This window comes from Spea bombifrons, chromosome 6 (assembly GCF_027358695.1).
Source record: "Spea bombifrons isolate aSpeBom1 chromosome 6, aSpeBom1.2.pri, whole genome shotgun sequence".
Lineage (NCBI taxonomy): Eukaryota > Metazoa > Chordata > Amphibia > Anura > Pelobatidae > Spea > Spea bombifrons.
The window spans coordinates 8,309,590-8,335,843 of NC_071092.1; the positions used below are offsets into that span (position 1 = coordinate 8,309,590).

General features: G+C 40.4%; 1 protein-coding gene across 1 annotated transcript; it reads right to left on the reverse strand.

Moving 5' to 3' along the window:
- Window positions 1-254: 254 nt before the first annotated feature.
- Window positions 255-26,125, reverse strand: IFT122 (intraflagellar transport 122). The gene is made up of 29 exons (XM_053469942.1): window positions 26,006-26,125; window positions 25,325-25,391; window positions 24,587-24,671; window positions 24,074-24,152; window positions 23,426-23,502; window positions 23,276-23,342; window positions 22,685-22,831; window positions 22,303-22,378; window positions 21,632-21,823; window positions 21,405-21,543; window positions 20,147-20,349; window positions 19,598-19,735; window positions 18,184-18,348; window positions 16,559-16,756; window positions 15,801-15,941; window positions 14,958-15,011; window positions 13,049-13,210; window positions 12,507-12,673; window positions 9,203-9,374; window positions 8,868-8,970; window positions 8,522-8,662; window positions 7,786-7,883; window positions 7,273-7,373; window positions 6,535-6,700; window positions 3,607-3,718; window positions 2,761-2,889; window positions 1,820-1,896; window positions 1,310-1,474; window positions 255-421 (listed from the first exon to the last, which is right to left on the reverse strand). The coding sequence occupies exons 1-29, from the start codon at window positions 26,062-26,064 to the stop codon at window positions 332-334; spliced, it is 3,570 nt and encodes a 1,189-aa protein (XP_053325917.1). The 5' UTR covers window positions 26,065-26,125; the 3' UTR covers window positions 255-331.
- Window positions 26,126-26,254: the final 129 nt, after the last annotated feature.

Genomic DNA, 26,254 nt, shown 5'->3' on the forward strand with positions numbered 1-26,254 from the left:
CTCAACATGTCAACTCATCTACGTTTTGTCCCTTCAATTACGTGTAAAAACAGTGGATCTCGGCTTATCCATAAATTGCACCGTGTAGGGTTGTGTAGAACACAATATGACAACGTTTCGGTCCTTAATCACAAGAAGATTTGCTCAGCTCTATATGGGATAATTCATTGTATATTATTACTAAGGGTAATAAACATTATACGTTTCAAACAATATCGATCATATGGTCTATAGCAATGGTTCTCGGGTTTTGTTGGATTATTGTTATGGATTGTTGGCTATGGATTGGAGGTGCAGCATGACGGCTCTATTGATGGCGTAGGTGATCATATCACAGCGTGGACTCTTCTATGGGTCTCCGACAGTACGGGCAGCAGTTGTGCTGCAGAACCAGCAGTTCATAGTCTTCTGTGTGGAACATCTGGTGCAAGAAACAAGAATATGTCAAATACAATTTAATTTAAAAATCCATAACGGATAAAAAGAAAAGTGCCACTGAATTTAAATTCGGAACAGCAAAGTGACATAACAGAAACCCATGCCTGTATCTATGTAGTTACAGGCATTATTGAATACTCAGCAAATGCAGAACAATTTCTAAAGTGTTATGATAATCAACGGCCTGGTAATTACCAAATCTAATCAAATAAAAAGGTATCAAACACGTAGCGTTACGTACAATGGATGTACGGACTGCAGGTATATATAATATAAGCCATTTGTTTGTCTCCTCCACGACGACTGAAGAAAACATCTCCTAAGACTCCTAATCCCTTCCTATTAGAAGGTTACCTGAGGTTACTGGATCCTATATAAACTTTAAACGATATTCCACTTATAAGCACAGGGCATGTAACCCCCACTACTGCGCTGAAAGTTATACGGTAATATATATATAATATACATATTTAAGCAGAAGATAGAAAAATGCTTCCATACTTATATTAAACAGAAAGTCACTGGCAAACTGTCCTGTAACACGCATGATGTACCATAGCATCTACACGCTTCCTACTAGAGACCACCACTCAGCATCATGCTAAGCACCTACCGCGTGTACCTTCTAGGTTTTACCATATGCAATCTCTTGATTATCAGTGAAGCAATAAAAAGCCCTGGTCATTCTGTGAGTAAAGTGTCTGAGAATATTCTGCCCTGGTCAGCAAGTAGCAGATTATCCTTTAATATGCGTCTCACAGCAGCCCCTGGGAGACTTTTTCTAATTTGCTGCCGTCCTTCTAAAACAGGAAATTGTAATATTTCTAATCATTCTGAGGGACAGTGACCTAAAACGACTAATCTGGTGTACCTGGAAGCAGGTGGGACACATTGTTATAGAGACATCGGGGAGCAAGGATCGGAAATACTGCCACTTCAGGGGCCGAGACCAGCGTTTGATGAGGACGTCTCTTCTGCTCATCGACCTCAGGACAGCTCGGGTCACAATCACAGGGACAAACTCGGAGCCTCCTTGCTAAAAAAGGGAGATCCATGTTATACTAAAGACTGAACACATTACACTTACAGACAATATTTCTAGGTGACGGACTAATCACTATTAGCCAGTCGGTAGCCTTCTTGTGCAGGATATATGTATAATATCCCAGGATTCATTTTCATAGCAAAGCTTCTTCATAGCAAAGTACACCACTGTATGTATATGACTTTATGCAATACCATGCGATTAATAAGTAATTAATATTGCAGCCTGTAAGCCTAGCAATATGTCAGTAATATTAAGATTTATATCAGTCACTATTAGCCACGTGTACTTTCTGTAAGCAAACAAGGCGGTGGTTCATTTTGAAAGCAATCTCACCTCGAAACTTAGCTTTGCAGTAAATGGATCATCATCCATCTCTCCTTCTTCTTCCTCCAGCCTCAGGGTTTGTGTGTCTGGTTGTCTCATAAAGGCCAAAACAAAGGGTTCCAGAACATATATATTTCCCCCATTGCCCCGCAACAGAAAAGGGGTAATAGGAGGGGTGCTGGGTTTTGACATCATAGCCCACACTTGAAGCACCAAGAGTGCAGGTTCTATCTTAAATCCAGGTTCCTGGTAAAGTTAGTCTGCTCAGCTTTGTTATACCGTGATGAGATGTTATTGTGCCAGCCTGACATTTGTAGCTAACTTGTATATTTCAGTAAGTAATTTAGACTACAACTAGAACTGTCAATCTGCTCTCACCCCAAAAAGAGCCGCACAGGTACCATCATTTTTTGTATTATTCCCTATTTCAGTTATTATACTGACTTACACGCCTTATTGTTTTTTTGGGGAGTGAATGTGGCAACAGGGCTTATATTAGAGGTACATGGCATTTGTATCAAATGGCAACAAGACCCAAGAAGCATTTACCGTATGGTAAGTGACAGCAAATAATCCATGTGTTTTCTAGTGACATCATAGAATATCCAGGCTAAAGTAACAGCTTTTATTGGGGTGTTACTTTAGAGGGGTAGTATAAAAAGATACTTTTGAAGTCCCATCTTTTTCCATGTTGGCCCCCCCAAAAAGTAATGCCCTTCAACCAAAGGCTCCATCTTCTTTTAGGCTTATATGGTTATATACATGTGCCTGCATACATATGGGATTTTAATCACTGGTCTACTTAAAGATGCCCCCACTCACCGGAACATTACGCTCTCGTTAGCAGGTCCTTTATATGACCCTTGTCACAGCTGCTTATATGTGCATGCATTACTCTATAAGATCATATAGCTTCATCATCCCTATGAGACTTTATTTGCAAAGGATACCAGCAGAGGACGTCTCCTGCCATTTCTCTTTCTTTGGGTTGCTTCTGGGTGCTTCTAGGTCAATAAGTGACACGGCCTCTTCATCAGAGATCCCATCCTCCAGGTAAAATTCAACAAGAGGCAGCACTTCTGGATAACGAGAGGTGACGCACATTGAAGGCAGTTAGGTGTCATTAAGTCACTGTTAAGCTAAGGCTTTATTGTAAATATAGATAGAAGACGATGAGATGGATAGGATCTGAGTAGTGGGAGAATACTGCATGACAAGTAGACTCGATTAGGTGAGGGTGATCAAGACAAAGCAATAAGAGATATAAGGAGCATGAGAACATTTAAGAGTGAAGGTCAAGCAAAAGAGCAGGTAGGAGCGGGGAAGAGAAAAGGCTGCCGTCGTTTCCCTTTACTTTAATTGGAGCAGCCCCTTTAAGGAGAACAAGGAAATTCCCTCAGCTTTACTCCAAATCCTTTCCAACAATATTCACAAATCTGTCTGCTAAATGAGCTCTGTTGTGTGCAGATTAGAATAGGATTAAATCGATGGCCTGTAATTACTTTTAAGATTATGTCTCTCTGTCTACTGCGTGTGGATGAATGAAGTGCCCCATTCACACTGCATCCCACCCCCTCATCCCCAAGAAGTCAGGGGAGGCTGTAAAATATCCAGTTGTGGCTGGATATGGGGCAATACAGGATCGATAGATCCAAGAAGATACAAGGGGTCACATATATTCAGAGAACCTCTACAGCGAAGACTCATATGTTGTGCAGTCACCATGGCAACCACTGTAATGCTCATGCTGATGGTTCACTGCTGACCTTCCATGTTCATGGCACTTGCTTACTCACCATATGTTGATGCTGAAAAAACAAACTGTTGCCTGCAGTTGATGCAAACATTGCCCAAGTTGTTCAGGAATGGATTGTTAGTGGAGCATCTGTAACACATGGGGACCAGTTCCTGTAGATGGAAAAGACAGTCAGTCAACTTTCAGGTTGGTTTCCCCGGTGGTCAGGTGGCAAACAGATAGATTTGAGCTTGAGCTTCAAATCTTCTTCCGAACTTCAAGTGTCTTGTAGAACATTTACCGCCAATCTTACTCCGCGAGACGGCCATCCAGTAGCACCAAGTTCCAAGGCCAGAAACGAGTCCTGATCCTCGAAAGGTTAGGACCCACGGATCTACAAATTATAACTTATACCTTACAAATAGGGCTTACAAGATAAAATCATTCTTATAACAGACGCTCACAGGCAATTTTCTTTCTTTCTTTTTTTTTTAAATGTGAACTTCCTATTTGGATTGCAATCCACAATTTATTTCACTAACGCGTCCTAACGAAGTGCTTTTCATAGTTCGGTGCAACTTCTGAATGGTGGAAATTGGCAAATTATGTCAAAATGGAAATTATTTACAAGTAATTTCCTACCAAGAGGATTGCCAATAAATAGCTTAGAATTTTCGAGATTTTTCTACAGGAGGACCAGAATTTTAAATTAAATACTAAAAGACAAAGAAAGCATTTAAAAGACTTGTTTATTATAATAAGATGGACATGTGGTTATGCTAAGGGGTTTGTAACTTCTGGTGCTTAATCCAAGAAATTATTGATTTCCTGGGTTCATCGGGTTACCAGAATATAAATAAAGGCTCTACTTTTGAAATTTTACTTTGTGCCCAAAGAACGGATCTTGAAACCTTACTTGGTCGCACAGGAGTTGTCACGGGAGTTTGGTGGCAAGCTACCCAAGTGGACGTATCATCAAGCAAGCTGTCGGACCATGAATGTGAAATTAACCCATCTTCTACTACATTCCACATTCCCTCACCTCTTTTGTTAAAAAGCATGCAAACATTTTGTTTGAAAACATGTCGTTATTGTACTGCGTCAAGTCTTTTAAGACTTGCACTTTGCTGAACTGTTAAACCCCATCATCAATTTTTGATAATTATAGTCGCGTTCTAGAGCTCCTGACAGAAAGCTAGAATGTTTTCCCTGGGAAAGAATGTCACGGCACCATCTATCGATAGTTATCTGGAAAGAACCCTGGAGTTCTTCTAACTGAAAAAGCTGACAGGTCCCGTTGGACGTATTTCACAAGCAGCTGCAGAGCCGGTGACTGTTGGAGGTCTGACTGAGCTTATAAAGAAAAGAATGAAATACAAGATAAACGAGACGTGTCTGGCGTTTGGAACGCTACGGGCTTGGAGCTTTGAATTTACTTTACTAGGAGACACTTGTTACTTTGCCAATATTCTTGGGTTTTAATGGCCTAAGAAAGCATTTGTAAGCCTCTGGCATTCAAGGATACTTAATTGAAACAGATGTGCACTTCTGCAAGGAAATTAACTCTTTCCATTATGTTAATACTTGGACAGCGTAATGATGTAGTGATGAATGAATGTAGTTAATGAATGTTCCCGCTAGAGCTCGGAGAATATCTGTACCAGGGGAGCTTTATATCACAACTCCCTTTAAAAACTAAAGATATCATTAAAAATCCAGATAGGAATGCAACAAAAAGATTCAGAACAATCAGGGTGACAAGCCATCTATACAACAGTCATAATCTACTAACTGGGACCTGTATTGGACTTGTGTCTCTTTTAGAGGACTAAATCACACTAGCTTTACTGTAGCTATTGCTGGTATAAAAACGTAGTTTACGGGACACTTACCTCTTGGCACATGTATTAAAGTTGGAAACATGCTCTTTACGTGATAAAAAAGAAATTTCTGTAGCAGCGCGTTCAGTATTGATGTTAAGAATCATAAGCCAAAGTCACAACGTTGGCAGAAGTCACACATAGCCTGTATTAGACGCATTTACACAAACTCACCCCTTAAAGCTTACTTTTCTGAAGGCTACTGTGCTGCACAAACTCTCATGACAATGGCCTCCCAACGTTGCCACCACAATTAACATGAAATGGAAGTAGACCTCTTATGTTGCCTCCGATTCACTGGAACGGGATCTTTATATGCTCCGTAATCATTTATATGTATGTGGCCATGGTTCCTGATCTTAGAGGTTCCCGGTTGTTACCATTCTGGCATTAATACAATAGTTCATTAATTTGTTCAGACACTCGCTGGTCTATTTATAGGACCTGTACGTTCTATCTAAGGCCTACAGCATTCCACGGTTCTCATGAGCTGCTCCATACACTGGTTTAACGTGCTGTTCAACAGATGTTTTAGATTGTAGAGTATCCCACTTAAAACACTGAGCCTATTTGTGGATACTAGAAATCTGGTCCAGCTGGGATCCTTAAAGAGGCAACGTTCCACCTTTTCTGCTGAATCCAACACTTTCATTAAATATAGCGACACATCCTCAACAGTATTTGTCCCAAACCCTGTCCAGAAATAATGTCATTATCTAATTTGTATTTTTCAGGGGCTGCTTAATTCTAGCCTGTGGTCATGTGACACACATAGAGGGAGTTGATGGGGTGAAAGGCTTAGTTGCAATAGAAAATAGTCCCTAAACCCATCTGTGTTGCTACACGGGAGCAGCTTGAGAATGTTTATATCCAAAATACCATAAAGTGAGCTCAATTTGCTTAACAAAAGTCACAGAGGACACTTCTTCTGCACCCAGTATATGATGGGCTGTCACCTGGAGTTGGTTACATCCAAGCCCTACCATCGCTCAACAATATCTGAAGCTGTAGGCCACTACCCAGCTCACCCGCCACTATTCCGGAATTGTATAAACATGGCGTCTTATAGTGTTTATTTTAAAGGAATCAAAAACCAGGTGGGAACTTACCTCATTGTCATGAAAAGGTTTAGATCGAATGGTGATGTTCCCAAGCTCAACCGTCTCCTGGAATCTGCTGGGAATTTTCAAACCCTGTAGCCGCTCGTACACGTGCCGTGCAAGTTTATATGCTTTCAGGGCTTTGCTCTGTTTCGCCAGGGTGTACAAAATGTTTCTAGTGACAAAAGTTAAGGTTGCTAGAAGATGGCATAAAACGACATCACACATTATATAGGAAATAAATGTATTTTAACTGTGGGTTGGCAACCGTACCATCATCAAAAGACCAGAATTAAAACTAAATTTGCAGTGATTTTGCGAATATATAAACATTTTGTTTTTGTATTATACTTTTTTCTGGATGGGCGATGTGGAAGAATTTACAGTTTAGGTGACATGCAGTCAAATTCTACGTTTCAAATTCTGCTTATTTGGGGGTATTGAGGCTTTACTCATAATATGATTTAAAAGTAAGTGACTGCTGATAACTTTATAGGCGTGCACCAGTCTGATGTAATTATATGTTAAAAGACATAACGCAGGCATTTGTCCCAATTATTAAATCGGTGGTTAATTCCAGAAAGAGGACTCTGCTGTGGACCATCTACGGCAGGGTAGCAGAAGTAGTCTCTGGGGTCTGATGGAAGGGTAAAACTACATAAAGGATGCGGGGATGAGGAATATACTGATATGGGTAGCATCTAATACACTCTCGAAATCATCTGTCTCTTCTGAGCAGAAGGATACACTTTGGAGATGCCCAGCGGAGTCTCCTTGGTGAGACTGTGCAAAAGGAACCTAGAAACGTTAAAAAGTGTTTCTGGAAGGTGGGAACTGAACGGCTCATCCTGAAATGACACACGGAGGTTGGAAAAGTGATGTCAAGACATGTGAATAGCGCTTACTAAGCAAGGCTTATCGTCCAACGATCTTAAAATTACAATATGCCCGATAGAAACATTCTATCCGTGATTTTAATGAATATTTATTTTCTTAAAACCAAAAGCAGTTTTAATAAATTGACGATGCTAAAAATCATGTGGGTCACAGACCTGATTTAATGATCTGTGAAGTCTTTTGTTTAAGTCTGTAGAGCAGATTTTCTATGTGGAGCTGCTAACATGCGATAAGAATGCGACAAAGAGTTTAATAACTTCACATTTCAGAAAATACCCCCCTGAAGACTAAATCTTTGTTGTACTCCCCCTCCCAACAATGTAAACCGCCCCATCTTATATCCATAACCCATAGCGACTCAACTGTGTATCTCTGGATGGAGTGGTACACGTGGTACAGTTCAGACAGATGCTGAAAGTGGTGAAACTTCGGAAGCATGGCATCCTGCTGCTGAACGCTTTCTAGAGAAGGGAATGACGGACAATAATAATTAAAGACGCTGTTCCACAAAACACCGTTATTTATAGTATGTTTATCTAGCATGCTTGATCACATACTCTGAAACCTAAGCTTTTTATTGTTAGGTGGGGAAGGAATTACTAATGCATTTGTATGTATACAGGCGTTCAATTCAGCGCGGGTGGAACGTCCTAACTAATGGTGTAAAATGTCATTTCTTTGCTGAAAGCCTTTTTTTTTATGATAGATAATTTCTGTCGGACCACGTTGTTTCAGGGACAATGGACTACATCTACAAAATATAAACAGTAAAGAGAAGTCTTGCTAAATAAACGTATAGTTAAGTTCATCGCTATAACAGTAAATGGTAAATAAATAGGGAGGTTAAACAAACAAAATACTCAAATTGTTATTTCTTTCCTTGTCCGATTGCGTCATATTTTTCCAACTTTTTACTTATTAGTGAGTTACGTGTATCAGCAATATCTAATTTAATTTTATAGGTAAAACACACAACTGTGTACAGTAATAATTCATTTGAAAGGAAGAAGGACGAGACGAAGGAGCAGACGAAGAAGATTTGTTTTTTGCAAGAGTTTGTTCACACCACATATTCCACAGTTTTAGATTTATTTCTTACCTTGTGCAATATCAAGACATTGCATGGACAAAAGCCAATAATAATAGGCAGCATCATTGAACCTGCTCTCCACGACGGCATTATGGGTGAGCTGCTCCAGCACTCTGACTGCGTCGCCCTGTCGGCCGGCTTTGTGAAAGGCTGAGTGAGAAAAGAGTCAGAGAGAAGAAAACCCAGCATGTCAATGTGAGATATGGATTTTCCCTGTGTCAACACAGCTGCGGATAGAAGAAAGACACATGGTTCACCACCTCTCCTGTAGCTGCTAGAAGCAGCCATGACATTTCAGAGAGAGGGCAAAGATTTCGAGCAGTTAAATCAAAACAATTCTAGAATTTCGTCTCACCCTTTTGTGCTTCTTCAAATCGGTCATTCTCTGCCAGCCACTGTGCGTATGGGACGTATACCTCGTCTTTGTATTCTGGATACTTTTCCACCAATGAAAAGGCCTAAAGAGAAAAGAAAATATAGACTCTTTACAGTCTGGATCAGAGGTCTCCAACCAGCCTGGGTTTATCTATAATCCCATCTTTTTAAATGCAGCAAAGTGTTGCAAGCATTACAAACATACAATAAGAGGAAAAAGACAATTAGCTTCACATAATGCTATATCTTTTGACAATTGTGCCTGTATCTGGATATAAAGACTGGACACCAAGATGTCCTCCTGAAGCTCCTTACCTCCTCCCAGTGCTGTGTCTCAACGTGTAGCTGGACCAACGATTTGAGGTCTCCGATCTTCAAGTATGTCTCAGCCGCGTACCCGTGGTGCTGCAGCTTCTTGAAATAATAGGCACACTTTGACAGAGGCTCCCTCTCTGCCTTGTCAAGCTTCCTCGCAATGTCAATGAGCCTGTCATGAAAGGGACATCAATAAGACGACACAGTCAGAGGGTCCCAAAGAAAGGCAAAAATACAATTTATAATCGGATAAACGGCATTTAACGTAAGGTGGATGGTGCTGTCTTAACAGCTATCAATCTTCCATTAGCAGTAGAAATGCTTTGTCAGGTACATTGATTTGCTGGAAAATAAATATGTATTATTGGATTCTTGTGCTTTCAGTTAATTTTGCAGCTTAAGTTGGGAGAAGTTGTAGAACTTGGTATGTTATATTATAGTTATATTATAGTACATGTATTTCTGGTCATTAACATTTTTCCTTGTTTTTCATGTTCGATCTCCATCACGTTTTGGTTTTTGCTGTTCTTTGGATAACATCGAGCACGCCATGATACAGAAATAATTAGTCTACGACACGAACCCAGATTGTTTACCCAAGAAACGAGAAAGAGGAGAGTTTGTTTTCGGAATTACTTTTCCAGTCCAGTATTTCAATGCTTGCCGGACCAATAACGCAATGCTGTTGAGTGAGGAATAGCAGATGGAATTCATGGTCAACTCTCTGCTTAAATGGAAGCGATCCAGATACTCGTACGCCATGAGTCTCTCGCTTCTGGTAATGTCTAAACTTCCTATAGCTGGATGTACAGCGGAAGTTATATGAAGAAAAACGCTTTATAAAAAAAATAAATAAAGTGGTAATCCAAAGGGGTCCTTCTGAAAGCATCATGTTTTTATAGTATAAAGATCCCAGTACCTACTATAAAGTAACCAACGCAACTAGGAGGCGTAGACAGATATGACCCAGCAATTGCAGGATTTCAGGGAAAAAAACTAATTCCCAGGGGCTATAAGTCCAACTGCTTAACAAAACAATGCCTTATTTCTCCCAATATACAAGCAAAAATAACATTCAGAACCGGTAGGAGGCAAAACGGAGAGAATATAGACAAGGACATGAGAGACAGAAAGAAATGCACATGACATACAAACTGAATTCGACAGCACATAAGAACGGTTCATCTAGTCTGACATTCTTCCTGGTGTGGAGACCAGACCTTAATCAGTCCATAGTCTCATCCTAGATTCAGGAGCCACATGACGATCACATGCTTTTAAACTGGACTAGTGAGAGCCCTTCCATAACCCTCTTAAAGGGTCCCCAGTGAGCCAAAAACAGACCTCAGGGCATATATTTCTCCCTAAGCCCCATCTACACACGCTGTTCAATTTAATAGACCTTCAAAACTACCTTTAAATCTATCGTGTTTTTTATGTGTAGAGCGAGCTCTAAAAATCTTTCTTACCCCATAAAAAAATAATAATAATAAAAACCACTAAAATATTTTTTTGCACAGAAGTATCAGGGCACGGGTACAACACATACCTACTATTGTAGACCAGGAACGATCAGACGTTTATCGCTATTGTTTTATTACTTAGTCTTCATAATATCATTGTTTGTTGTCACAGAGGTACTGGAAACTTGAAGGATTTGCAGCAAGCTTTGGAAAGGACTCAACTAGGAGCTTGCTTTTCCAGTGAGGGTTATTAGAATATAAACGGCTGTTAATCACGGGTAATAAATTCTTTTCCGGCCAGGCTTTCTATTAAGCAAGCAGTGCCAAAGCAGCACGGCGTATAAATCTCACTAAGAGTGCCTTCGGTGAAGTTACCTATAAGACAAGCTAGGAATTGCAGTTTTGTGTCTCGCTATAGCTGGTATGGTAGAAGAGGTTGATCTTTGAACCTCAAAATTATACTTTAGGTGTTTCATACTATAAAGGTAGGTAACCAAAACTTGAGCAATCCTACCAGAACTTTACAAACCCGCTACTTCACCCGGTTCCATGGCTTTAGAAAGCCTTAGAAAGCAGAGGTCGTCCTGTTCAGCTGCACCCTGCAGAACCCTAGATAGACCCATCAAGATGTTGAGGAACACTACAGAGTTCAATCACTTCAGGATAGATGCAGGAGTGGACATCTTGTCGAATATCCCATTTAAACTCAAGGGTGAAAGTTGAGGGCTTAAGACATATTAACTTCACGGGCACAGTTAAAGTCTTCAATAGACTGATGAACAAAAGGGATAAAAAGGCTGGTGGCAGCTCTGCTAATCTACCGTTAGAAGTGGAAAAGATGAGCAGAAGCAGCGCTCCACCGGAAAGGTCCAACTCGGGCGGCTGGATATCTGCTTCCTGCTTCCCCCATTTATTTAGACTTCCTGCAGGTACGGAGCGAACACAAAGGGCTAAAGATAACCAATATGATATCACGCACATCTGGACAATATCCCATTTGTTCTCTCCAATGCTTGGCGAAACAGTTTCCTACTACTTGTTTTCATGTTTGTGAAGGTAAAGGGCCAGCAGACAGCCCTGCACTCGGCTCTTTACCGCTGTGATTGTTGGACGGGGAGGGAAAAGCTGAAATGCCGGAAATCAAGAGCAGCTGAAGGTAATTTATAAGCTACATTAAAACAAAGTCCTAAACATGTGCCCGGCGAGCAGGTGTCCCTGTCAGCACCATGTCCTGTCTCACTCACCAAACTCACATGGGAGACCATTATTTGTGAAGCCCCGTTAAGTTAGCCGGCCCCTCGGGAGCACCGGCACTAAACCTGCCATGACGTTATCCCGACTTAAATGTGTTTATTGCAGTGGTATAACAATGTACATAGAAAGGCTGCGTTTAACACTCAACCTGCCAAACTAAGAAGGCCCAATAAAAATATTATTCAACTTGGAAGGCTTTAAGCGAAGGCAACTAAGTTAATTAAACAGGAGAGTTTAGTTATGAAAATAATGTTTCCAGTTTCAGTTTACTTGGAAAAGAGGGAACTTGCATGGGTATATAATTATCATATGAAAGTATATAAAATACAAAGGCATTTCTAGAAGTCTCTATCAGTATATAAGCTAGTCATTTTTTTTTTTAATTAAATTAATTTCTATGAGGAGTTTGCACACGCGGAAGTGTTACATTGAGAATAGTACATGGAACAGCACCTTTTTTCCCATAATGTTAATTATACATTATAGAGTTCACTGCAGCAATCATTGCTGGTTGGCCATTCCATGCACCCTCCACTCTTTGTGCACCATTACAATTACACAGACAACTGATCTGTTTGGATACTCACATTTCCACCCAGCCATGGTCTCCGCTTAGTTCTATGGCTTTCACGTGCTCTCCAGCGGACAGGTACATTTCAGCTGCTGCTTTTGGTTCTCGGATATTTCGGGCCCAATCAGCCTGCTTTGTGATTAGATTCTTAGTCTCTTTGGGGTCTCCAGATCCCAGGAACTCCTGAAGATGAGAAATCGATCAGCTTATTAAGGAATCGCTTTTCATTGTATCTGTTGCTTGCCTGTTCCTCCATGAAACGCCGACGGGAAGGCAAATAACAAAATCCACAATAATAGAAAAGTGAGGGATCTGGAACATTGTCCATCTTGCCATTAGTGGTGAAAACCACATTTTGGAATACTATGGCTTCGTTGGCAGAGTTAGATTGGTTTAGGAATGACTAGTGGGGTTTAAATCACTTTAATTACATCCCGTAGTTCCATGAATAAAAGTATAGGGACTCCAAATAGAAGCAATCAACTTTAACTACCATTGGACTACTTCCACAATCAACACTTGCATTACATCCTAATTTATACATGTGTTTGCGTTTACCTTGGCGTACTCGAACATTCGGAGGTCCGTGTACATATCCAGTGCCCGGTTCTCATGCCCACATTTCTTATAGAGCTTGGCGGCTTCGTGGACCTTCCCCTGGTAAGCGTACACATCCGCCAGGAACAGGTCGTCGCTGGCATCGCCTCTTTTTTTCCGCTCCTGCAAATGAAGTGGCAAGATGTTCTTGAAGGGAAAACATGTAATCAAACAATCACAATAAACTAAAAGATGAGCGGGTAGCCTGTGGTTAGCTTATTAAATAATTAAATCTCAAAGGAGATCAGAAATCGAGTAAAGCCAAGATGGTGCCTTCATTGGCTGAGCAGAATTAAAGTGCAAGCTTTCAGGACCACTTACGGCTTTTGTTTGTACATGCCTGGAGAGGAGACCAGGACCAGGAGTTGTAATAAAAGTTTATACTGTAATTCTACTCTGCTTTTGCTTGTTTCAAGAGGATTATTGGAACAGAGGATGCAAAATCATGCTCTGAAACAGTGATTTTAATGGGATTTCTTACACCATATTACACCATTACATTCATTCTGCTGCCCCGAACAGCCTCACCAAACATGAATGCATATTAAAGTGCTTGTTGGCAAAAAAAGAAGCGAGGACCCCCTGGAAATCTTGCGGGGGGGAGCCCTGGAGCTGGATTGAGGAGAGGACTTTGTGCAGTTATAAGCAGATGTGTTCAGCCAAATGCATCTTCTGCAAAGGACCGGAGCCGGGAATTGGGGAAACAGGCTAAATGTATAGAGAGGATACTGAGGAATCTATCTGAGCATTTCCATGGAAGAAAAAAACATTTATTGCAAGTCATCATATGCATTAAAGCTCATATACGGGACACGATGTACCTTTAGGTGGTAGTTGCTATTAATTTAGTTATCAAATAGTAAATATAAATCATCTCTTCACAAACTGCTATCCAAGATTTCCTGGCCTTCACGTAAGGAGGGCATCGAGAATATCCAAGGATGGCAGGTCATCCCACTGGCGTTTATTTATTAACCCCTTCACAATTACTTGTCATTAATGGGTTTAAGGTCAACACGTTGCCCTTAAGGGGTTAAAGATTTATTTTATTCAGAACATTTAAAATGTTATTTAGAACACTCCTAAAGTCCTTTATTACATGCGTTGACTTGGTCATCGTTGCAAACACTAATGAAAAGTTTGAACGCAGACAAATCCTTGCAAGGGAATCTCACGCCAGATGTGTTGGGTGGTATCACCTGGAATCGAGTGAAAGCGGCATTGTGCATCACTGCGGGTCAGGGACAGACTGGGACGGGGGCCGACATGTAGCACATGGAATTTATTAAAAGCCCAACAAGTATAAACTCCCAACCCACCAACGAATGACAATGTCAGTTATAAATCATGATGAGGGGCGAAGCGCAGCTTCTCATGCACCAGGCGCTCATGGAAGACGGGAATAAACCTTTCGAGTCCCATTTACATTAAGGTTATAAAAACTAAAAATCCTAGCGAAAACGACTAACGACACATATAAAAGAGAAGATTTTCACACACGGTAAATACAAATGTAACAGAAAGAAGAGCGATGCATGCCCTTAAGCAAGTAGGTCATTTTGTATCCACTCTGCATCATGGCTATCATTGGATCATAAGAAAAATGAATTCATATAAAGTAATCTCAAAAATGATGTAATCCAGTCGGACCGGCAAAAACAGGGACAGGAAGGAAAAGGAAAAATCTGCACAACAAAGCGTGCCGCTCCTAATCCCAGCTCCTCGGGGGGCACTTTGACCTCTCCTGTCTAGGTCTGTATTGTTGGCAGAATAACTGGGGTGACCAAGAGCGCCATTAACCCGCAAATCACTGGAAAAAACTGTGTTAGATTATATATAGCAATAACATTGGATTAAGTTACTCTTTTACCTCGATGCTGTTGATGAGTTCCAGGTAGCGCAGATCTCTAACGCGTATAAATGCCTGGTAAGGACATCAAATTAAAGACATTGAGTGAAGCAGGTGATTATACTTTTAGAAACTATACAACCGATGGTTAAAATCCCTGATCCGGGGGATTTTTCAGAAACGAATGGGTGGACTGAGATCCCACTATGTATTGAAGAAAAATGCTTTCTAAAGCAAGGAATCGGAGGCATTTAATTCAATGGGCTGTGTCTGAGCTAGGCCACTTACCTCGCAGGCAAAGAAGGTAGGTGGCAATATAAGCCCAGAGGACCCAGGGCCAGCGAGACATGCCCTAAGGCTCAATTGTCCCTGACCAGGAAAGCCAGTAATGTGTATTTATTGCATCTTTTCACATGTGAATATTAGAATTGTTGAAGATAAATGTATTCACAGGACAATTGATTTGCATAATGCTTAGATTTGTACGGGTTGTTCACATGAATGTTAGCAGCATATAACCTCTTGGATGTATGTGTGTTACTACAGCTACAGGATTGTGTCACTTGTGTGCCACTATCATGCATACAAACAGCTGTTGTTGCCTAGCTGTTACTGGCCTTATCGGAGTGTATGAATGGGTTACTTTTGTTTGTGGAGTGTGTGTGTCAGCGAGTTGCCAGTGTTTTTGTGTCTGTGACACTTTGCTCACTAATGTCAGCAGATTTTACATTCCAATCCTAGACAGGATGACCCCGTGAATGGCAGGATATGCTTAGCACCCTCAGCCTGGAAAATGTGCAGCAAACAAACAGATCGCACGAGGTCAGACGCAGCAACCCCGCGAAATAGGAAACTGCTCCTCACCTTCTTTGCGGTCTCAAAGTCCAACCCTTCCAGCGACTCCATGGCTAGGTCCTTCCAGTCCATGTCAGTGACCCCCAGGCAGGCGATCTGATAGGCGTCTCTGAACAGCTTCCTCTCCAGGTACTGGTACATGGGAGCAGACTGTCGGCAGGGCAAAACAACCGGTCAGCAAACACGTTAACATCCCAGTAAAAACTTCAATAAATGCCAAAAAGTAAAATGGATTTGTGGCCTAGGAGTTGGTAACAAGGAAGATGTTTCTTATCAAGAACTTTTGGAGTTTCTAGTTTAATTGCAGGAGCCGGATAATCAAAAGCACCTGGTATGGAAATGGTCTTTCAGATTGCATGTCTTTTATAGTAGTACTAGATACAAACCACCACTTATTTAAGAGATCGTTCACCCAACAGAAATTCAAACCCCATATACTCTTTGCTACTAAATTCAGAAGTTTGTAGGACTGTGCTTAACAAAGGCTCAATCCATGTGCTCTGGGCCACCGAGTTCTGAATCTCTAGCAGGACATATCTGAGTTTTATCAAAGCCGAAGCGGCTGAAACTCTATAATTTCATGGTCTGTGGGCCCTAATGAATAGGTTTTAAATGCGGAATAGACATATGTCCACCGATCTTCCAATGGTTAAGATGAACATGACGATATTAATAGAAGGTAAGCATGATGGGACTATAACAAAATATAAAATAACAACTTCTTGAATTTGTTTGTGACCATGGAATACACAGAGCGTTATTAGTACCTGTGGCACATCTACAGAAGACATGGAGTACACGTGCAGGCAGAATATCTTGGATCCGTTGTAACCGACCACAAACCCTTGCAGCTTCTGCTGGTGTACTGGGAAGTTACTGGCTTTGATGTTGAGGTATCCCCCGCCGGAGAAGCAGAGCATGTCCTCGCACTGCGTATTCCATGCCACGCTGTTGGCATTAGGCTCCTAGGAGAGGTGTTGCAAATTGTGATTAATGTTATAAAGGACGGAAGAGGAAGACGATTCATGTTTCATATTATATATATATATATATATATATATTATTTATATATATATATATATATATATATATATATAGTAGAGTAGAGGTTGTAGCCGTATTAGTCCAGTGGTGTCAATATCAAATAACAGATGGAATAAGTAACTTGTGATAATACCTTTTTTTATTGGACTAACAGGATTTTGGAATGACAAGCTTTCGGGAGCTCTTCTCCCTTTCTCAAGTCTAAAGCATATCTGAGCAAAACGACACATTGAATTCAATGTAGTGTGGCAGGAGAGGGGGGTGCTTACTACCCAGATCTGATAAGGGAGGGTGAGATGTTGTAAAAGTATGTGTCCCTCCAGAGGGTCATAAATGTTCTGAGTAGGGAATTTGGAGGGGGGGGTTTTAGCACTGCTGAAGATAAATTAACAAAAAAAAAAAAATAAAAACATAAGATGGTAGTGCTCACATACAGGGAATAGGAATGCAGTGATTAATATAAGAATGGAATGGGAATGTATATGTGTACACATGTTGTCATATATACAGGTACATATAGATGAACATGGTGCACTAAAAATACAGTACATATAGCAGGTGGGGGGGGGTTTATGTAAAACCTGGGACAGGAAACCCAAATCGACATTGAGTCCTCTATTCTTGCTGTTGAATAGTTGAATCATTCTGACTTCAAATGTTTGTCTTTCTTTGGTATTACTGAAGTCCCCTTTCAGTACTTTGATTCCATCTGTTACTTGATATATATATTTGCCAATGATTGCACAAACCCCTTTTTTCTCCCTGTGGACACATACTGGCAAAGTTATAAAATTCAATTTTCAGATAAAGTTCTAATTGTTATGAATATTTATCAATCTCGAGTGAATTTACTAGACAGTAGCTACTAGTACGCACTAGACAAAATACAGGCCAGCAGATCGTCTATCAGAATAACCTCCTCATTGAAATAAAAGCAGCATAGAAGGTCTGGTCTTGGATTAAGTAAAACACGTTCCAAAGAGCCTGCCAAATCCTCTCTCACACAATGCGTATGTACATAAGGGGCAAGGGATCTGCTGTCAAGTGTAAGTAATAATATGTCTCTCTATCAGCACGGTCATTAGTTTAAGTTGATGCGCTGCCGTGCACATTTAGTTGACATGAGAACACGTTTCCAATTCTTCCCCCCCCCAACAGGTGCTAACGTGGAGGCAGCCAACATAAAGCACTCTGAAGTGCTTGCATTATTTGTATCCCGAGAGAGGGTGCTTTTTTACACGATTCAAACATCCTACTGCATTAGCTCATCCATAATCCAGTTGGCAGATCGTGTGTGTTTGGCACTTTCACAGAAAGCACAGAGTTTATCATAAAAAGCATGTCTGACCTGGAAGAGCAGGTCCTTGGTTGTGATGTCATATACCAGGCACGTATTGTGTTCATCCACCACCGCAAGTTTGTTTCGACTGGCGCTCATATCCAAGCACCGGACGGATGTGGCCTGCTTGAGTAGGGTGATGGCAAACAGGTTGTCGACAAAGATCTTTAGAATCTGAAGAAGAGGAGAATAAGTGAGACAATGGAGAAACTGCAAAAGGTTGCAGAGGCTTCCACCAGAAAACGAGTATTCGTGAATATAAAAGGCCTGGTTAGTCATCTTAGCTTGAGAAATCCGTAGTATTTAATAAGATACACAATGTATTTTATAACTCCGGTGCAAGCTGGGGACCGGTGGCTACACCATAGCAGAGGGGTTAGGCAGCCTAGGACCCGCGACCCGGTTGTTGCGCAATAACTCATTCTCTGATCGGAAAGACAAAAATGTAATATAAATCTCTGTAGCAGTAAAAGGAGATGAAGCAAAAACAACGAAAACGACCTACAATTAGTAGACATTTTATAGGAAAAAAAGCTTTTTTTCTCAATAATATATTTCGATTTTATGGGCGCAAGTCACCACCTGCTGGTCAGTTTAGGCGAGGAGCCCTAATGAGGGAAGGTCTGCTTTGACTTAAGCATTCTGATCTATAAATTGCACCTGCGTACGTACAGATCAGTACATATAGTTATAGAATTATAGAAATGTATTTTTGTAATGTATTGCATTATGACATCAAAAGCCCTTTATACAATAGACACAAGCACAGTAGAAATTAGAGGGCTTGCATATTTAAGCAAAAAACTCAAAATATGTATTTTATGGTAACCTCCCAAATATTAAAAACTACAACTGGATTTAGACAGGCTTATCCAAGAGAACCACGTGGTAAGTTGATTCATCTGTTGTGCCGGAGACTTTTATTGTTTGAGAAGGGGAGTTGGTAACCACTACTCTTGGCTACTGGTTTTCCTCCACACGTGATGGCCCCATATAACAATTAACCAATTCAAATTTACAGGGAATAATTAAAAAAAAAAGACACCATTTAGCAAAAAGAAAATTGTGAATCACTAAAGAGACTTACAGTAAATTGTGGCACTGTCAGTAATATAGTTTTCGTGCAGAGTTTTACCGTTCCGTCCATTCATCCGAATAACGAATGAATAACGGAAACAAAACATGCGCAATTCTTCGTTCATTGCTGCGGCTGCCATTATATCTACACTAAGAGGAGAAGAATCTCGCCATTTAAAAAAAAACTCGTTTTCATGACAACTGGACGGACGAATGGGATTTCCCAAAATGAAAATGTTGGACGAATTTAAAACACCCCCCCCCCAAAACGAACTCCAATTTTCCGCCGGCGCCCAAGTCTAATGGAAATGTTAGCTGTACACAGAGAACGCTACATATATCTTACCTGGCCGTTCTTGAGTCCCACCAGTAGACCCTCTCTTCCTGGTGGACCTCCAATCACTTTGATGTACCGGATTAGCGACTCCATCATCCACTCACGCTCTTTCACACCTTTAAAGGACAAGCACTGCAACCGCTTTTCCTAAGACAATACACAATTATATCAGTCACGAGTCGCTTTAATAAAAACACCCAAACCAAAGGGCCAAAGAACATTTAGAATATGTTAGCAAGGTTTTATCTTTATTGTAAAGCATTTTCTAATTTTTTGTCCCCCTAAATTGCATTGTACATCGCTACGGAATTTGATGGTGCTATATAAAACAATAAATAATAATAATAAAAGGTACTAAAAGAGTGTGGAATGGAGTGTGTTATCGGTGCCCTCTAGTGGTGCACACAGTGAGGGCTATAATGGGAAAAAAATCTCATTGCTCCTTGTCAACTTTTTTAAGGCAGAAGCCATCATGATTGAAATTTAAATATGAATGCCACAGTCTCTGTTTAAAGACGTTAGCATGCAGAGATATTACAGCTGGGATTAGGTACCTACCTGACATAGGATTATATGATGTGAACAGACCACAAGAAGATTGCATTCAAATTTTTTGACGATTTTGTCCTTGACCCGGTAATGCATATCAGCGGCGTCCTCGGAGTACAGCTCATAAATTAGGATCTTTTCAGGCATCTGGATGGCCAGTCTGTTTTTGTAGATTGCAATCTTCTTCACCAGCTCCCGACATTTAATTCTCACTTTGATAGGCAACATAAGATTGAGATTCAGGCTCCTGCAACCCCACAACTCCGCACGGCACTTCCCCTAAAAGCCAGGTGCCGCCATATGACGAGGGGAGGCAGGTCTGCCCTTAGTTAGGTCTAGGGCAGCATCAACGTAAATACATCGCTGGTTGTACCCCAATCATAATGTCTGTATGAATGCTGAACTCACTATAAGACTGCACTTATTGTACCTCCTCTGTAAAGCGCTAAGTACAGCTGCTATACATACATCATACCAATCATACCAAGGTGAAAAGTATAGGACAAGTAAAGGGCCACACCACAATAAAATCTGTAATGCAAACACTTGGGTTGGGAAAAAGTCTAAATAGTAAGAGTGAGTTTTATTTTTTAACTTTTAAGGCTTCCAGTTTGTTCATGTATTCAAAAACATTAGCGTTGCTATAATAATTCAGCTTTAGGATTTATTTTAAAACGACTATAAAAATATAGTCTTTTGATAAATATAATGAAAAAAACACCAATGTGAATAAAGACTTGCTTAAGAATAGAGTCCACACGGAAGAAAAAACACAGGGGGCATCGCTTTTGGATACTTCACCCATGGTTACACAGGGTCACACAGTTGCATATTTTATTTTTATTTTATTTTAGACATAGCATTTTAACCACACTGTAGGGTTAAAAGTGCAGGATGCACAAATATACCCAAGCGGGGCATTTTAAGGTTTTTATATGCAATATTACTGTTCCTGTGAAACATGTCAGGGGCGACATGCCAGTCAGTGTATACCTAGCTGAATGGACTATAACATGTCTAGGAAGGAATATACAGTAAATTACGTTTTACCATTGAGGTTAATAGTTTTTTAATCATACCACAGTTGCAACAAAAGTTATTACCTTCACATGAATGTAAACATATTTTAAGGAAGATTCTATGATCACATAATTAAACCCCTTCATGACAAAGCCCGTACAATGTACGGGCTCACAATGCATTGTTTTTAATGGGTTTAAGGACAACCCATTGTCCTTAAGGGGTTAAATGGATCCTTGTCACTTACCTTTCTGCTCAGTGATTAGATGCTGCACTATAACATCCGTCATGTTATCCCTGTAAGCATAGCGGTCTTTATAGAGCCCATGCACCGTGCTGAAAATGAGTTGGTAGAAAGCAAGAGTCCCATCCTGGCATCCGATCACCTGCATGAGAAATAATACACGCTTATAGTAACCTTACCTACAAGTCACAGAAAAAAACCACACGCGGGCCGATCACATCTTTTCTTACCACATAGTTAGAGTCTGGTTTAACCCTACATGTCCAAACCCAAGAGTTCTGCTCTCCAATGGTTCCTAGACGCACGCCATCCTTGGTAAAGAGCGACACCTGCTTGTCAGAGCCACCCAGAACTATGTATTCTCCTTTGGAGAAATAGCTGACACAGCATGGGTCACAGTTCAGGGATCTGTCCTTCCCCACCTATGGCAAAAATAGGTATAACAACTGAAACAACATTTTACCACTCATACAATATATTATATTTATTATATAAATATTTATAATAAACTATTTTATTGTACAAACATATTATGGAACTTCAGTCTCACGTGCAATTCAAGAGCAGCTGGGGAAACCTTAGTTTGTCTACCTGGAGGCAGACTTTGGCAAAAGAGGTCTTAAGGTTTTTACCCCTACATCAGTGGTTCTTAATCTTTTTGGTGTTACATCTCCCTTATGAAAAATCTTATGATCCACGTCTCTCATGTTTTAATGGCCCAAAACTTAGCCTTAAGGATGAGTTTGCATAAAACAATTTACACTTGAGAGGCCACTCAAACCTCCCATGGAGTCGCTCCAAACCTCCCCAGGTGAGGCGTACGCCACAGGTTAAGAACCCCGGCACTACATTAAATGAAACAAAACCCTTTCATAAAATACATTCATGCTTTAGATGTTACCTGCTTGCCACTCAGCTGGTAGAAGGATAGCTTCTGCCCCCAGTCTGCCACGGCCAGTATATCATTGTGGTCATCCCTTACAATGCAGACAAAATGGGAAATGACAAAAGTCAGATGAATATATCAAAAGCGATACGTTAGAAAGACAATGCTCAGGGTATGAATTTACTATTAATCCTAGAGATGTTGATTTTTATGATCCATGGTTAGAAACACAGAACTTGAAGGAAGATGACTGTCTGGCATTTCTATACATAAAGACTGCTGCCGTACATGTGCTTTGTTATCACTGGGCCGATTTGTATTTCTAAATTTAGGTGATCCAGGAAAATCAAAGGGTCACCAGCCCATGTAACATAAAGATCCACACAGATCCACTTACTTGGATGGGTTCCAGCAGATTGACCATATAGGTGACAGAGCTCCACCAGGACGCTCAATTCTGACCTTCTCCTCTCCATTTTTGTTCCTTATACTGACAATGCCATTGAACATCCCCAGAGCAAGGTACTGTCCATCATTTGTCCAGCTAACAAAAAAAAAAGGTTTCAATTTTAATAAATCAAAAAGCAATAGCGTTAAAGTAAAAGATAATGAGATTTAATCTTAGCCAATAAATAACAATTTTCTACTCACTTATCTCCTGGCATTTACCAAAGTATACTTTCAGCCTCTAGACATGTTTGTTTAGTTAAACTTATTTATAATGAAACATAGAAGTAAGACCTCAGATAATGACATTTTTGTACCAGTCATGCTTACTGCTTCCTAAGCACAAGCTTTTTGCAAAGGGAAGGGGATTGGGGCTCATAACTCCTAAGTGGTTCTTTGCCAAAAATATCCAGTAGTATAATTCCTTAGTTTCCCGCAAATTATTGATGTATTAAATGCAAATCCATGTGTAATGAAATAACACAATTGTGTTTAGTCATTTTTGTTGTAAAGATATTGATTTACAATATTCCGCAATTACCTGCAGCAAGTGATTTTACTGTTTACTTTGTTCTTAGAAACCGATTTCTGCTCTGGAGACCAAAGGCCTGAAAAACACAGTAAATATGATACAATAAATAAAGAAGACGGTCAGTGGTATCCTGCAAAACATCCATGGAAAACTACTTACCAAAATCACTAGACGAGCAGGAAGCTAGCTGGTGCGTCATGGGATTGTACGACACACATTGGATAGAGTCGTTGTGCCTGAGGAGTTAAAGGTGATATTTAATAAAAATACGACATTATCATGAACTAAAAGACAATACAGCACGAGCTCTGATTACCAAATACAGGCACAATAGACGCAGAACTACATAGATTGTTAGGACAAGACAAAATGACTCGTCCTACTATACATGAGCGGATATTAAACACATGCTAGAGCTCAAAAGTTTGGCGTCACTTAGAAATGTAATTTTCTTTAAAGAAAAGCTAATTTTGTCCATTAAAACAACATGAAATGGATCAGAAATAGAACGCTGACGGGGTTAATGTTGTAAAAGACTATTGATTTTTAATTGAATCTCTTCATAGGTGTACAGAGGCCCTTTATCACTCCCATCACTCCTGTGTTCCAATGGCACGTTGTGTTTGCTAATCCAAGTTTAAGTTTAAAAGGCTGATGGTTAGAAAACTGGTTTGTAATATGTGACAGCTAGAAATTCCTTTGTTTTTCATTAAAAAAGCTAAGTGGAAACTAAGTGGGGAAAAAAAGCCTTGGAAACTATTCAAGAAAAGTGTGCTGAACTTTACAAAACAGTGAATCTTTACTCACGTGTATTTTAAGATTCCTTCTAATTTGGAAGTCCATATTATTACACTTTTGTCAGCAGATCCAGAGGCAAATCTTTTCCCTAAAGTCACAAAATGATGACATAACATGAACATCAAGCATCATTTTGAAATAGATTCCTTCCAAGAAGCTTGCAAGGGGGATCGTTACTTAAAAGGCAGAAAGTGACCCCAAATTTCTGAATGTAGCGTATTTTGAAGATCCAAACGTAGTGACCTTCTTCTGTAGGAAGGGCTCAGCTTGGTTAATCCATGAGATGTCATTAAGAAATTCCCCTATCTTAAGTACACTTTATACAGGGCCAGGCACATCTTTTAGTAAATATAATTTGAAATGGAATTTCCATACAAATTCTTATAATTTATAAATGTTGATAACTGCATCCTTACAGGTGAGCAAAATAAAGGGTACAATTAATGTCAAATATGATAATAACCACAATAAAATAACATTGAAAACACGCTTCATAAATAAATTATTTAAAGTGAGAATTACCATCTTTGGCATAAGCCACACAATATACGGTGTCCTTGTGTCCTTTTAATGGCTGAATCAAAGTCCCGTCAGATGTGTCATAAACCTGCAAATACAGATCAAATTACTTTTGTCCATTACCATAAAAGGGTATTTTTATTTTCTAAAAATAATACAGCTGTTCTGTATGAAGACAATTGCTTATTACATTTTTTTTTTACATTCTTTAGATGTTTACATTCAAAAGCTACAATGAATTTTATAGAAACAGAATTTGATGACAGATAAGAACCGTTCGGCCCGTCTAGTCTGTGCATTCTTACTGCTGTAAAGACTCAGACCTTAATCAGTCGTTGTTCTTGTCTTTAGATTCAGGAGCCCATACATGTTTACTTTTCCTTACTGCGTTTACATTTCCTTACCACTTCTTCTGGGAGACTGCTCCACTTAACTTGGTTCATTAGAGATAACTATAATCATAAATAGGTTCAGGAACGTGGCATTATAGAAAGGTAATAACGAATGAGATGATGTCACAGAGTTACAAATCAGCGAGGTCCTTGGGGTGGCTAATATTTATGGACCAGGATACTAATAATATAGACGGTGCTTCTACGTGGTGTGCTTTAGCATATAGTAATCCGGCACACACAGTTGCTTACCACATGTCCTAAAGCTGATTAATAGAGAAAAACTAAACTTGATGACAATAGGATGCAAATAAGGCAGATAAAGGCAAATATTAACAGTTTACGCTACCAGTACTCTGTTCCCCGCAGCGACGATCAGTTGAGTTCCATCGGGTTTAAACGCAAGGTCATAAATGCTGAAACAGGATACAAAAGAAAATGATCAGCATGCAGTCAAACATCGCTTTAAGTGCCAGAATTGGGCAGGGATCGTTTGCCAACGTGCCGTTCTATGGCACCGCAGCGCAATAACCAGAGCCGCTACACGGAGCCGGGGGTCATCTGTGAACGCAGCACACAGGAGACTTGTAAACTAGGACCAAGCGCACATTTAACCCCGACGCTTCCCATTAGATGTCAATAATTGGTGACAGTATTTATTATCTGAATAATGAGGTCTGTAATTAGTGCCTGGCTTAAGCGGAGAGTAAACATTTAAATACTGTCCCTTACAGCACTTTAAACACACATTGGGTTTATTTTCCCCCTCATTAGGTCTAAATACTTTGACCGTTTTTTATGCACTTTTTACCCAAAAATATCTGGGTGCCATGCACATGCTGCCCCTTAGTACTTGGTTGCTATGCACTTCCTGCCCCTCAGCACCTGGTTGCTATGCGCCTCTTACCCCTCAGCACCTGGTTGCTAAGCATTCCCTGAACCCCAGCTCCGGTTGCTATGCACCTCCTAACCCCAGCTCCTCGTTGCTACGGGGCTTTCTCGTAGGCCCTGTTGCTAATGTCTCATTTACCATTGCTCCAACTTATCCCGGTCATGGACTTTATCTATCCACGTCGGTACGGCCCTCATGGCTCGGGTATGTCAGGGATACCGGGATCGGTCACTGTGCGATCGGCCGCTCTGAGAGACAGTCAACTGCCCGGGACTAATTAACATTTCACACTCCGCCCCCTCGACGTACTGTAGCAGGATGCGCAGAAAGGAATAGGACAGACTGGGCATGCGTAGTGCGGCAAATCCGTGCAGTCACATGACTGAG

Excerpts from the sequence above, each read along its gene's own strand:
- IFT122 (XM_053469942.1), bottom strand. The coding sequence starts at position 26,064 with ATGAGGGCCGTACCGACGTGGATAGATAAAGTCCATGACCGGGATAAG. Across the intron at positions 24,153-24,586 it reads TGTGGCTTATGCCAAAGATG|GGAAAAGATTTGCCTCTGGA; the intron begins GTAATTCTCACT and ends TTGTGACTTTAG. Across the intron at positions 15,012-15,800 it reads ACTTTGAGACCGCAAAGAAG|GCATTTATACGCGTTAGAGA; the intron begins GTGAGGAGCAGT and ends TGTCCTTACCAG.